The sequence below is a fragment of the Gorilla gorilla genome, chromosome 5 (assembly GCF_029281585.2).
Source record: "Gorilla gorilla gorilla isolate KB3781 chromosome 5, NHGRI_mGorGor1-v2.1_pri, whole genome shotgun sequence".
Classification (NCBI taxonomy): domain Eukaryota; kingdom Metazoa; phylum Chordata; class Mammalia; order Primates; family Hominidae; genus Gorilla; species Gorilla gorilla.
Window position 1 is genome coordinate 167910673 of NC_073229.2, and position 14946 is coordinate 167925618.

At 39.6% G+C, this 14946-nt stretch overlaps 1 protein-coding gene across 6 annotated transcripts in view; it reads left to right on the plus strand.

The window, feature by feature from the left end:
- The window catches only part of PHACTR2 (phosphatase and actin regulator 2), a 292400-nt gene that overhangs the window by 224200 nt on the left and 53254 nt on the right, over window positions 1-14946 (plus strand). For all 6 annotated transcript variants that reach the window (XM_055391372.1, XM_055391371.2, XM_019029804.3 and 3 more), the window contains 4 exons: window positions 2747-3284; window positions 9634-9833; window positions 11442-11598; window positions 14703-14758. In XM_055391372.1, coding sequence (XP_055247347.1) covers window positions 2747-3284; window positions 9634-9833; window positions 11442-11598; window positions 14703-14758 — 951 coding nt within the window. The remainder of the gene's footprint in view (window positions 1-2746; window positions 3285-9633; window positions 9834-11441; window positions 11599-14702; window positions 14759-14946) is intronic.

Consider the following 14946-nt stretch of genomic DNA (forward strand, 5'->3'; position numbering starts at 1 on the left):
TCATGTAAGAATCGTTTTATCAAATATTGATAATATCCCTTTATGATCCTACTGATAATCCATTTATAACCGTTTAGAACTTTCTGCATAGTAACTTTGTTTTATTTGAATAATATGGACCTTCTAGAAAAGTTTGTTCAAATGCTACTCTTGATGTTCAGCCCAGTGATTTAAGTTGTTAAAACAACCATAAGTTAAGATTCTTTCTCTATTACTAAGTTAGTATAGACCTGTAGCTACCTAGATATTGGTTTAAGAACATTCAGCTTCTTTGCCAGAGAAATCAGGTTAAATCTCCTTGATTTTTGTTTCTCATTGTTACACATTATTAACAACAAAAGTACTTAACTGAGGAGAGGCAACTTTTTTTTATCATGCCCTTAATTGAAGGTAACTTAAGCAACATGTTTGATTTTAACAAAGACCTGTTATTTAAGAAGATTCTTTAAGAAAAACTATAATGTGGCTTGAATTTGCACTCTGGGCAGTGAAAAAAAATATATCTTTTTCCTCAAGCCAAACTAAAATTAACTTTTCTGTTAATGATGAAAGAATTTTATTGGCCAGGCATTGTGGCTCACACCTGTAATCCCAGCACTGTGGGAGGCCGAGGCAGGTGGATCACCTGAGGTCAAGAGTTCGAGAACAGCCTGTACAACATGGTGAAACCCCATCTCTACTAAAAATACAAAAATTACCCAGGCGTGGTGGCGGGCACCTGTAATCCCAGCTATTTGGGAGACTGAGGCAGGAGAATCACTTGAACCCGGGAAGCAGAGGTTGCAGTGAGCCAAGATTGTGCCACTGCACTCCAGTCTGGGTGACAGAGGGAGACTCTGTCTCAAAAAAAACAAAAAAAAGAATTTTCTTTAACAAATTATTAGAATTGTTATGTGGAAAGGATTCTGTTTAACTTAGCTAAGAAAATAATTGAACATGGTTAGGCACCGAATCCTTAGCGTCTTTGTTGTGAAAAGTAAATGTAGACTGGACTTAGATTGAAGGAGTGTGCTTAATGAGTTTGACTTCTAGGCTAGGGAAGGTTGTTTTCTATAAAGTAACAGGTCTAGATTTGGGGAAGAAGAATTCTAGTTATGTATATCTTAAACGATAAAGACCCCAAAACCATAGGGATTCCTTTTAAGCCTGGAACCTGTCACTAAATAAGACTGGCTTCTTTAGTATCAGTCTAATCAGAATAAATGAAGTCTTACATCTCATTGTCTATTCTTTCATTTATTCTTCATCTCTTCACCCTCCCAATTGACTTCAATAAAGTCATAACTGGAGGTAAGTTATAATAACATCTGTATACAGTGTGGATTGGCTTCACAATGCTAACAAGATGTTTTCTAATCGTTCTGTGAAAGGTAGTTGAACCCTTCATGAAGAGAAGGAGCATAACAACATTATAACAGAAGAAGCCATTAGGATAAATTTATAGGTCATGAAAGAAAAGAGTATTCTCATAGGAGTTTATTTTATCATCATATATTTACTAAGATGACATAAAGAAAAAAGTAGTTAATCTTTTTGTTTTGAAACTGTTTTGATTGAGGGTGCCCTATCCAGAAGTAGGCAAATATACCGTAGCTATCCTTCGATGAAGACCTTCTTGGAACTTAAGCATTAAGGAAGATCACATTTGCGAAGGTGGAGTCAGAAGACCTGAGAATGATATCCTTTCCATTCACATTATTTAGAACCAGACACGGTGGCTCACACCTGTAATTCTTTGGAGCCACCAAACCCTCTCACTTTGGGAGGCCGAGATGGGTGAATCCCTTGAGCCCAGGAGTTCAAGACCAGCCTGGGCAACATGACAAAACCCTGTCTCAACAAAAATACATTAAAGTTAGCCAGGCATGGTGGTACACACCTGTAGTCCCAGCTACTCAGGAGGCTAAGGCAGGAGGATCACTTGAGCCCAGGAGGCAGAAGTTATAGTGAGCCGATATTGCACCACTGCATTCCAGCCTGGGCGACAGAACAAGACCTTGTCTCAAAAAAAAAAAAAAAGTTAGGAGCAACCCATGTAAATACGTTTTGTAAACAACAAGTTTTTTTCTGGCCTTTTGATGTTTTGAAGGGAGTGTACCTTTCCTGTGTGGCCATGGGTTTTCCCTTTACCCCATCTCTACTGCAGATGGAAGTAGAGTCCAGCATGGCGAGCTTTCTTCTCTGGAGCTACTGGAAAGCTGGTGTGGATTTTCTCTTTTAGCAGTAAGATGAGTGATTTTGTTTTTGACCCAGAAAGAAGCTGGATATATACCCCAGTCTCTTCTGAATACAGGCCACCACTCTATTCCTAGAAAGACAGCATAGAACATGTATAATTTATGATGAGCCCAATTGTGTGCTACACCCAGCTAGCTGCTGATGTCTGTCCTTTACGCACCATAACATTCCTTCTTGAGAGCATACTGGGCTTTTTTCAAGTGACCCATAGACAAGGGGCAGAAGATTCTCCCTTTGGCTGGCTCAGCTAAAGACTAAAGTGAGAGAAGACAGAGGACTCTTGTTCCTCTGAGTTTTGCCGTAAACATCACTTGCTCCTTGCTGGATTGGAGGAAGGGAGGGGCAGAAGACAAGACTATTATCATGATTAGCCTATTTTCTCTTCTACATTTATTCAACAAACTTTAAAGGGAACATTTTAAATGTTGTTGACAGTTACACCTTGGTTACTTTATTTTAAAAAGCATTGTATTCTTTGATTTTTTAATGCAAGGTCTCTCTATTGTAGCTGGCTCCTCTCATTCAAAAAAAACAACTGGCTCTAAAGCATCAGCTTCACCATCCACTTCATCCACCTCATCTCGTCCCAAAGCTTCAAAGGAGACAGTTTCTAGCAAAGCAGGGACAGTGGGGACCACCAAGGGCAAGAAAAAAACTGGCAAGCAGCCAATGACTTCTCGCCTGTCCTCAGACACAACCACTTCTGGCACATCCGACCTTAAAGGAGAGCCTTCAGAGACCAGAGTGGAGAGTTTCAAACTCGAACAGACTGTCCCTGGAGCTGAGGAGCAGAACACAGGCAAATCCAAGTCCATGGTCCCTCCACCCCCTGTAGCTCCAGCACCTTCTCCTCCGGCCCCCCCTCTCCCTCTTGAGGATCAGTGCATTACTGCCTCAGACACTCCGGTTGTCCTCGTCAGCGTTGGAGCTGACCTGCCCGTCTCTGCCTTAGACCCAAGTCAGCTTCTTTGGGCTGAAGAGCCGACGAACAGAACCACTCTCTACTCAGGCACTGGCTTAAGTGTTAACAGAGAAAATGCAAAATGGTGAGTTGGGGAACAAACCCCCTATTTTATCTGAGAACTAAAGATCACTAATATATTCTGTTGGAAATGAAGCACCGGGTTTGCTTTCTTATATAATTTAATCTACTGAGTGTTAGGTAGGCATACATGTGATCCAACCATTGCTTTGTCAGAGCCCTGCCCTGGGAATGCCTAGGGCTGCTGGAGAAAATTACACTGGTAGAGCTGACAAATACCACTTGAGATCGATGTTTTCAAGCACACTTAGAACCTGCTTCAGCACTGCTCAGCAGTCCACAGTTCCCTTCTCTTTCCTTTCAGTGCTTATTTTAAATCTTTACTTTACCATTGTGCTTACCCACTCATGTCAGCAAGTTACTGAGCCTTCCCCTTCTCCAAGAACATAAAGAAGATCAGAAGAGAACTCTCAAATTTGAACTCTTTTTTCTCCATCAGTAGAGTTGTCCCCTTTCTTGTTCCTTTAAATTCCCACCCAGCTTAAATGTTATGTCCTCTGTGAAGCCATTCAGTACTTCTAGACAGAATTGTTTATTGTGTCTACTATACTTAACCCTGTGGGACAGAATTAGCCAACGTGTCTTATATACCTCTGTGTGCCCAGCAACCACTCCAGAGTCTGATATGCCATAGGCACACAAAGGATGCTCATTGAATTGTTGAAAGAAAATAAAAAAGGGATTTAAGATGGTTATAGACAAAGTCAGCCTACTTTAACATTGCGGAAGCAGCATTGAAGATAAGATGACCCTATTGCTAGATTTTGTAGAGTACAATGGAAGATAAAAGATAGTGCTCAAGTAGTCTTAGTTTCATTTAAGAAGGTACCTGAACAAAATGGGCCAAGGAACTCAATGTTACCTCACCCTCATCCAGTTGGTGGGTTAGTTGCTTTACCATCACCCAGTTGCCCAAGCTGGAAACCTGGGGTTCATCCGAGGGTCCTCATTCTCTTTCGTTCTTTGCATTTCATCACTCACAAAGTCCTATAAATATTCTACTTACAGGTAAATAAAACATATTAGCCCTGTCCCACGGGTATGAAGGGATGGATGGCTGTCAGAGAATAGTAGACACAATGATAAATTCTGTCTAGCAAAGGCTTAGAGCTCTTGCATCCTGGCTTTTTTCTCCTGAGTCTAAGAACAAAACCTGTATTCATTGTTTGAATCATGTAAAAGGTTCTCTTTCAAAACAATCTGTCATGTTAGACTTAAAAAAAATTATTACATTAATTAGGTTGGTTTTGGTCAAGAAACTAAAATATCAACTTTAATTATTTAATTGCTAATGATAATAACCTTTATTTATTGAATACTCATTTAATGTCAGGAACTAAGCACTGTAAATGTATTATCATTTTATTTACACAAGTCTTCCCAAAAGTATCCCTGTTTTATAGATAAGAAAACTGGCATTGAGAGAGCTAAAATAGTTTGCACCAGACTGCCCAGTTGGTGGTGGTGAAGCCAGAATGCATACCCAATTCCATGCTCTGAATGAATAATTTCATGTTTTCCAAAGCAGTGGCTTCTACTTCTACTGCCATTTCTCTTCTGTTAGTTTCTTTGGGTTTTTTTTAAGTCATTTTGAGCACCAATATTTGAAGGACAGCCAAGAAAAAATAAATGTCAAATTACAAATTATTTTCTTTGTTTGACATTTTAATAAAAGATATGGGAAAAGAAGATTTATTGAAATTAATGGTTATGGTGTCTTTCTTAGGACATTTTGTGCTGCTGTAATAGAGTACCTGAGACTGGGTAATTTATAATGATTAGAATATTGGCTTACAGTCCTAGGGGCTGAGAAGTGCAAGATCAAGGCAGCAGCATTTGGCAAGGATCTTCTTTCCATGTCATCACATGGTGGAAGGTGGAAGGGCAGAGAGCACAACAGAGTGAACCTACCCCTGTGAGCCCTTTTGAAAATGGCATTAATCTATTCACGAGGGCAGAGCCTTCATGACTTAAACACCTCCCACTAGGCCCTACCTCTCAACACTTTCACACTGAGGATGAAGGTTTTTGTTTTGTTTTTTTGAGACAGAATCTTGCTCTGTCACCCAGGCTGGAGTACAGTGGCATGATCTCAGCTCACCTCAACCTCTGCCTCCCAGGTTCAAGCAGTTCTCCTGCCTCAGCCTCCCCAGTAGCTGGGATTATGGGTGCCTGCCACCACGCCTGGCTAATTTTTGTATTTTTAGTAGAGATGGGGTTTCACCATATAGGCCAAGCTGGTCTTGAACTCTTGACCTTGTGATCTGCCTGCCTCAGCCTTCCAAAGTGCTGGGACTACAGGCGTGAGCCACCATACCCAGCTGGGATTAAATTGTAACCCATGAATTCTGAGAGTCACATTCAAACCCTAGCAGCATTCTTAATACTTCCAGCACACAGCAAATGTCTTCATTTAACTATAGTGAGTATTTTCCAACATTGCGATCACTTCCAACCATTAGAACTGAACATTCATTCTTACAGCATATATTTTTTGATTGCCTTTTCTGTGCTGGGCAATGTACTAAGCACCAAGGATACAAAAGTGAGCAAGGCAATATAGTTAAGACTAGCTTATACCAAAATATTGTCTGATGTACCCAGGAAGTATAATGTTTAAGGTAACATCTGAATTTTGGGAACTAGATTGGGTATATGGGATTATTGTTCAATATACTAAAGAATAAGGTGCAACATGTAAAGTGCTTCCTGATATATTCTTAAACACTCAGAGAGCTCATATCCAAAGGTGGCCTGACTCTATCCCGTTCATTTCCACAAATATTTAAGGAGTGCATTTTATCGTGCTAAGCAACACACAACATACTAAGGGCTTAATATCAGTCTTCATCTCAAGTATATGAAGAACTGTCAGACCAAAGAGGTAAGCATCTGTTCTTCATTCCTACTGGGACTATAATCAGAGGGAGTGAGCTTAGTACATCATTAGCCATTGAGGCTATTTATAATAGATATTCCTGTCCATCAAGGTAGTTATAATGCTTTCCTAGAAGACGCCATAGGGATTTTCTTCTCTGTATATTCTTCAAAATTTAAATTTCAGTTCATCCTACAGGGATGGTTTGTGTTTGCTCTTGAATTAATGAACCTGGAGTAAGTAGTCTCTCAAATTTCCTTCCAAATTCCTTCTGCCTTTTTCAAGTGGATATTTGGATTAGAATATCTGGCTCTTAGTCACTTGCTTTACTTAGAACTTTCCTTCTGAGTTATGTTTCATCAACTAATGTGTGAAAATCTTGTCATTTTATGAAGAGACTTCTGTTTGGAATACAAATATCAAAACTTTCAAGAAGACAAGTGGCTATGTATAAAAATACCTACCTCTCTTCCCATATGGCAGGGTACTAATTATTTGGTAGGCTTCCATTCATGGGCAGCTTCATCAGTAACACATATGTGTGATACAATATAAGGTGAAAACTAATAAGCCCATTTGGAGGCCATATCCAAAAGGCTACTTTGTACAGTTCATTTTCACAAACATGTATAGAATGCACTATATTGTCCAGTGTGCCCAGGAACCCGAGGGGGAAAAATGAGGGGTAAGTCATGAGTTGATTAATACAAATTTGGAATATATTTAACATCAGATATAATTTATAACATAACTCATTAAGTGTAAAATATAATAGTATAATAAATGTAAAATTTAATAGGTAGACCAAGAGTCTTCAGTCTGGATTCTAGACAAGACTTGCTACCTTGGTTAGGCAACTCACTCATGGTCTTCTTTGATTCCATGAACTGTAAGTTATCTGCCCTCCTTATACAATAGAATACTTGTAAATTGTAGATGTATGCTGGACTCTTTGAAAACCATGAAGCAAAATACAAATAGTAAGATTAGAATAATAATCAATATGATAATTAATTAGTGAACAATGACACCAACAAATAAAGGACTCATCTCTCAAATTTGTTCTGTTATTCAGAACATATTATTAATTGGCATGTATTTTAAACGTGCTGTGATCACCCATAATGGCAGCCAATTCAAACAAGAATGGCTTCCAGTGGCAATCAACTAAAAACCCAGACTGTGGAAAATTTTTCCTATAAAAATAGATCTTCTCTTATTTAAGATGAGATTTCACACTGTGGAAAACAGTATGGTGGTTCTTCAAAAAATTAAACATAGAATTACCATGTGATCCAGCAATTCTACTTCCATGTATGTAGCCAAAATAATTGCAAGCAGGCACTTGAATTTGTACACCAGTGCTCAAAGCAGTATTATTCACAATAGCCAAAAGGTGAAAACACACAAATGTGCATTGACTGGTGAATGGATAAACAAAATGTATTATATACATAGAGTGGAATATCATTCAGCCTTAAAAAGGAAGCAGATTCTCACACATGCTACAACATGAATGAAGGAACCTTGAAGACATTATGCTAAGTGAAGTATGTTACATACAAAAAGACAAACATTGTATAATTTCTCTTAGAGAAGGTGCTTAGAATAGTCAAATTATAGAGACAAAAAGTAGAATGGTAGTTGCCAATGGCTGGGAGATAATGGTTATGGGGAGTTGTTTAATGGGTAGAGTTTCAATTTGGGAAGACGAAAAAGTTCTGAAGATGGTTGGTGGTGGTAGTTACACAGTAATGTGAATGTGTCTAATGCCAGTGAACTGTACAGTTAAAAATGGTTAAAATGGCAAATTTTATGTTATGTATATTTTACACAATAAAAATGAGATTTCCTATTTCCCTGTTTGAGAGCGAGAATATAGTCTGTTGGGTTTTTCTGATAAGTGAGAAACAAAATTTTGACAGTGATCACTCAGGTTTATAACTACAAAGTAGGGTTTTAAATACCTCATATTCTGATAAAGTTTATCTGTGTTTATTGCTGGAAGAACTTTTTACCAGAAAGCAATTTGGGGGATCTTTGTGTCTTAAAATGAAGATTACATTATTTTTGATGTGATGTTTTTATGTAAATTACTATGTATTTTTTAGTCTAGTCTTTGAAAATTGGCAATCTTTGTACATTAATAGTAACTCTTTAAATCACAGACTTTTACTAGGCTAAATAATAGAAAATTATTGCATCCTTGCATATCACCTTTTTTCTTTCTTTCTTTCTTTTTTTTTTTTTTTTTTTTGAGATGGAGTCTCGCTCTGTCACCCAGGCTAGAGTCATATTACCTTTTTTCTAAAAAGTGTATTTAACTTGCACATTGTCTGTTATGTTACAAGAGGCAGTTTTAAAAATGAAAACACACATAGGATAAATGAGTTTTTACTATTTACATATCGGGATAAAAGCAGGATTAATTCATATATGTATATATATATGTTTTCCTTTTTTTTTTTTTTGAGACAGGGTCTCACTCTGTTACCCAGGCTGGAGTACAGTGGTGCTAGCATGGCTCACTGCAGTCTCGATTTCCCAGGCTCAGGCAATCCTTCCCAGGCTCAAGCTGGGACTACAGGCAAGCGCCACCATGCCCAGCTAATTTTTTATTATTTTATTTTATTTTATCTTATTTATGTATTTATTTAATTCATTTATTTTTGAGACGGAGTTTTGCTCTTGTTGCCCAGGCTGGAGTGCAATGGCGCGATCTTGGCTCACTGCAACCTCCACCTTCCGGGTTCAAGTGATTCTCCTGCCTCAGCCTCCCGAGTAGTTGGGATTACAGGTGCCGGCCACCACTCCTGGCTAATATTTTGTATTTTTAGTAGAGACAAGGTCCCCTATGTTGCCCAGGCTGGTCTTGAACTCCTAGGCTCAAGTGATTCTCCCACTTCAGCCTTCCAAAGTGCTGGGGTTACAGGTATGAGCCACCGAACCCAGCCATATATTAATGAAAGAAGATGTACTTTTCTATGTCATTACCTTCTGGGTGCTGTGATGCGAAACAATGAGTCTCACTTTTCCAGGAACTTGTGGGATTGAGAAGGCAGAGAAGCAATGGGTGGTCAAGATGTAGTATGCTAAGCACTCTAGCAGGATTGTCTTCAGGTCCCCATGGGACAGATGTGGGGGCAAGGAATTAAACTGAAGGTCCATGAAAGCTTCCTGAAGGAGCTGAGGCTGTAGCTGACACTTGAAGGAAAAAATAATTTGCAAAATGTAGTTTTACCCTATTTGTTTGCTAAATGTATCAGATACCAAGCCTTTGCATTTTACAGATGAAAAATGTAAAACCTTGAGAATTAAGCTTTCATTTCAGTGACTTTAGCCTGGCCTATGTCAAGTGTCTGCTTTCCCCAGCCTGAAGGAAGCCCATGAAACTAGAGCTCTTTTTCTTAGTGTCGGTGCCGCCGAGGGTTGCTCTGAGCTTCACATCACTCCCATGCTTTTCTGCCTTTAACAGTTTCACAACCAAAGAGGAGCTGGGGAAGACAGTGCCTCAGCTACTGACTCCTGGGCTGATGGGCGAATCTTCAGAATCCTTTAGTGCCTCAGAAGATGAAGGCCACAGGGAATACCAAGCCAATGACTCTGACTCGGACGGGCCTATCTTGTACACCGATGATGAGGACGAAGACGAAGATGAGGATGGCAGTGGAGAAAGTAAGACTGTTTTCAAGAGGCAGGGAGGAGCGTGGGTGATAAGCAGAAGCAGCTGCAGTTTATAAAGAATAAAAGCCTCATTAGGAACCAGACATCTGATGTTTTCTTTCCCCTCATCCTCCTTTCTCAAATTAGAAATGTGTATATCCTAAAGTTTAGCTTTTGATGGGAGGCCTTTCCAGAAGATGATGTCACATGGCTGGATCTGGCCTTTGTCGATGAGCTAGATGAGCTAGATGTGCTAGATGTGCATATTAGTATTTGTGCTGAGAATCAAAGCTTTCTAATAAGAGAGACCTTTCTCACTATGACCAAAGAGAGCCCTTCCACTCTGGGCCTGTTGTTGAAGAAAGAAAGTCAGTGCAGATTCATAGGCTTACTCATTGGAGGTGTTTGAAATTTTCACCGCTTTTGTACTGGGGTTTATAGAAAGGGGAAGGAGGAATGAGTCAAGAATGCCAAATACCTCATTAGCATTAAGAGGCTGGGCACGGTGGCTCATGTCTAATTTTGGGAGGCTAACGTGGGTGAATCCCTTGAGGTCAGGAGTTCGAGACTAGCCTAGCCAACATGGCGAAGCCCTATCTTTACTAAAAATACAAAAACCAGATGGGCATGCTAGCGCACGCCTGTAATTCCGGCTGCTCGGGAGGCTGAGGCAGGAGAATCGCTTGAACCCAGGAGGCAGAAGTTGCACTGAGCTGAGATCGCGCCACTGCACTCCAGCCTGGGAGACAGAGCGAGACTCCATCTCAAAAAATAATAATAAAAAGAATGCTAAATACCTTGCTAGCATTAAAAAAAATCATACTTCCACAATAAGTAAGATAGTAGGCCTTCTAGGAAATAATAATATCATTTATGTATTAAAAATAATGGCAAAAACCACAATTACTTTTGCATCAACCTAATATAACTTAGAGATATGGAAAGTGCTTTTATTTTTTTTTAACTTTGTGCTGGATAACATGGGAGGGATTCACTGTGGGACTGAATTTGTAGATTATGGCAAGTTATTACTATATTAGCGATTAAATGGCACTTTTTCAAATCCCTTTTAATTTGCATGGAGCAAAAAAAAAAAAAAAAAAGAAACCATTATCATCCATGTGGTGTTACTTATCATTTGTTGAAATTTTCAGGATTCTGGGGTAATTAAGGGTTAAACATTGGTAGACTCTGCCAGGATGGCGTCTGAGTAGAGGAAAGGAGGAGACAAGGATTAACTGTACAGAATAAAAGCAAAAGAACTAAGTTTTTTAAACTTGAAAAAGAAGCAGAATTGTGCAATCATTCATTTCTATGATCCACCCTCTCAGCAAAATAAACTGCAGCTATCACTTTCCAAACGATGAAGTGATACTTCTAAGTTTTTTCATGGTGTCCCAATATTTTTCAGAACATTAAAAAGAAATAGCACTTCAGTCTTCTCAAAATGCACTGCATCCAACTCAAAGTCTTTTTTTCCTTAGGTTAATTAAGATTCTCCTCCTGCATGAGGAGAAAGAATTTGGTCTGGGCTCTATTTAAAGTCCATGCCGTGTGTAACCTGAGTGCCACTGGCTAAAAGCCTCTCTCTCTGCATTTCTGCTCTTTTTCAATCCTCAGGTGCTTTGGCAAGTAAAATACGCCGGAGGGATACTCTTGCTATCAAACTTGGCAACAGACCATCTAAGAAAGAACTAGAGGACAAAAACATCTTGCAGCGTACATCTGAAGAAGAGAGGCAGGAAATCCGACAACAAATTGGAACCAAGTTAGTCAGGTAATTGCTAACATTTTAGGACAGTACTGACTAATTTGTATTTTTCTCCTTCCCAAAGCTTCCTACCTAACTGGGGTCATTGTGAATTCCTTATGTACAGATACATCTGGCCTACTGGGTCTTTTAAAGTTGGTCTTGCATGATGAACCACTCGAAGAACCTGTCCTTTGGCCCAGCTAGCCTGTGGCTTTGAGGTCACCAAAGCCTATTCCAGGAGTCAAAAACTTTTTTTTAAAGACCAGTTGGCAAACATTTCAGGCTTTGCTGGCCAGACAGTCTCTGTTGCAGCTACTCAACTGCGCTGCTGTAGCATAAAAGCAGCTGTAAATAATAGATAAACAAATGAGTGTGGCCATGTTCCAATAAAACTTTATTTATTCATAAAGCTGGATTTGGCCTGCAGATCACAGTTTGCTCAACAATCCTGGCCTAATTTATGGACTCACTAGCATTCCTGGGAATGCCATGAGGTTCTGCCCTGTGGACTGTGAGACTGCAGAAATATTATTTGCCTTCAGTGGTCTGCCTCCATCCAAGTCAGGTAGCCTTAACCCTCATATCTGAACATCCCTCTTCCAACTTCAAGTAAATGGATCATCTGACATCTCTTCCTGCCTCCAACCATTGTATAGGATTTTTGCTTTCGCTACTGGTGACTTTACAAGTCCCTTTAACTGGCAGTTTTAATAGAAGTGAGCATTCATGCCAGAGGTCTTATTTTTGATGATCAGTTTAAGCACATGTAAGAATTAGTTGTTCTGCTGACTTTACTCTGCATACACAACAGGGTGCATAACTGGGAGAAAGGAACTGTCTAGAATCCCAGAGCAGGATTTGGAGGTGGGGGGAAAATTGCTGTCCTTGCTTGGAAGTGGTATAACTGGAGGCAGGATTGGCATGGAGGCTGCTGACTATTTCTCCAGAGGAAGAGTAACCCCTAAGGCACCTTCTTACAGCTGAGTTGTGCAGAAAGGTGTCAGAGACAGCAGCTGTGGCATCTATCTGAAGGAAAAGCACAGCCTACCAGGGAACCTCGGGGGAGGCTTAGAGGGTCTCTCTGTTCTGTAAACCCTCTTGCGACTCTGGAAGAAATTTGGGAATGTTTACCAGTGGTCTCTCTCGCTCTCGTCTTCTTAATTCAGCCCTAACCTGTGACCATTTCTGGCTTCAGGAAAAAGCCAGCAGAAGCAAGAGGGACTAACGTGATTAATGGTATCGAGCTGGAAAAACCTACAATTCTAAACTTGCCATCTTACCAAGGAAAAACAAGGGGCCTCTCTGAGGCCCAGAGAGATTAAGGAAATGTCTCAAGGACATGCAGTTACTGAGTAGCAGAACCAGAATTAGAATTTCACTCCTGGGCTCTCTGCCCAATTTTCTTTTGTATACTGTCTCCTGTTTTGTACTTTCTACTCTATGTGAGAGAGTATATGCTTCTAGGTTTTCTGATTGTTTTATTACTCTTGTTTATGTTTTACCATGAAGAAGAATGTAAATCACTGAATAATATTTGCATAAAATAATAATAGTGTTATCATAGTAAGGAGTAAAAAAGTGTGAAGTATCATATACCCACCTCAATAAATGTCAAAATAGCAGTAAAGAAAATTTTGTAAGTTTTTGTTAAAATCCTAAACAAACGAGGAGTTGTAATCCCAGCACTTTGGGAGGCCAAGGCAGGCAGATCACCTGAGGTCAGGAGTTCAAGACCGGCCTGGCCAACATGGTGCAATACCGTTTCTACTAAAAATACAAATATTAGCCAGCCATGATGACTGGAACCTGTAATCCCAGCTACTCAGGAGGCTGAGGCAGTAATTTGGGAGGCGGAGGTTGCAGTGAGCCGAGATTGTACCACTGCACACCAGCCTGGGCAACAGAGTGAGACTCCATCTCAAAAAAAATTTAAAAATAAATTTAAAAAATATATACTAAATATCTTACTATAGGGAGAAACCCTGAAGTCATTTTCTTTAAAAATAGAAGCAAAGAAAAATTCCTTAATCTTACTGTGCTAAAAGTCTGGTCACAATTATTTGTGGTGAAGAAAAGGTATAAATTGTAGGAAAGATATACTGTTATTATACATGGTTGTATACCTAGAAAGCTCTAAAAACTGACCCAAAATTGCTATATATAATAATTTCAGCAGGTTTGCTTGATGTAAGATTAACCTATAAAAATCAACATTATGTTTATATAACATTGATACATAGAAGAAAATACAATGAGAAAGGGAGATTGCATTCACGGCATAGCAACAACCACATTTTAAATACTTAACTATTCACAGGCAGAAGTCCGTAGTCAGGTACCTAGCTAACATCCAGGCCGATCTGTTGCTAGAAGGAAAGGAGACTGTGTAATGGGGGTCAATGAGCAGCCTCAGCCATGATCTGTAGGCCCACACATACCTGGTTTGAACCACTGCAGTTTTTGGTCTCTGTTACAGCTTAGCTTATAGTCTAATTAATACATAGCTCATTAGGGTCTAAAATAGGATGCTGTGCCTGGCCGGGTAATCTTAATATTACTGTCACATGACACTCCCCAGGTAGGTGAGCGATCCAGTATGGTGGGAGCATGGCTCCTTGAAGTCTGCCTGGCAGCCCCATTCCTTCTGTCTTGCTGCTCTCCCATCCCCTAGATGGTCTCAGCTGCATGATCAAAGCTGGCTCACACCATCATGCTGAAGTTCTAGCCTGTGGAAAAAGGAAAGAGAAAGAAGGGAACATGCACCCAGGCATTTTAAGGATGAGAAGGGGAAGTAACAAACATCATTCTGCTCACATCCCATTGCAGAAACTCAGTCACAGCACGATACCTGGCTTCTAGGGAGGCAGAAGTCTGTAGTCAGGTACCTAGCTAACATCCAGGCCGCTCTGTTGCTAAAAGGAAAGGAGACTGTGTAATGGGGGTCGGTGAGCAGCCTCAGCCATGATCTGTAGTCTCCAAACTAATGGGAAGGAGACTTTTATTTTGCAGCTTTAAAAATGGATTTTTATTTCTCAAAACATGAAAAATAGAGCTTTGTTGTTTTGTTCTGAGTCTCCTACTAGGGTACCTTGTTTTTAACCTGTAATATATCCTTCTTGTCATCATAGGAGGCTGAGCCAGAGGCCCACAACTGAAGAATTAGAGCAAAGAAACATCCTAAAACGTGAGTATTCTATACTATAGAATGATTCCTTGTGTAATCATTAACAAGCTGCCTCTACAGATGATCGATTTATCAGTAAGAAACCGTCATATATTCATTTACTCAAGATGGACTGAAATAGTCCATTTATGTCACATTTATATGTAATTGTTTATATATTTTTTAAATTTCTTGAATTTGATATTTGA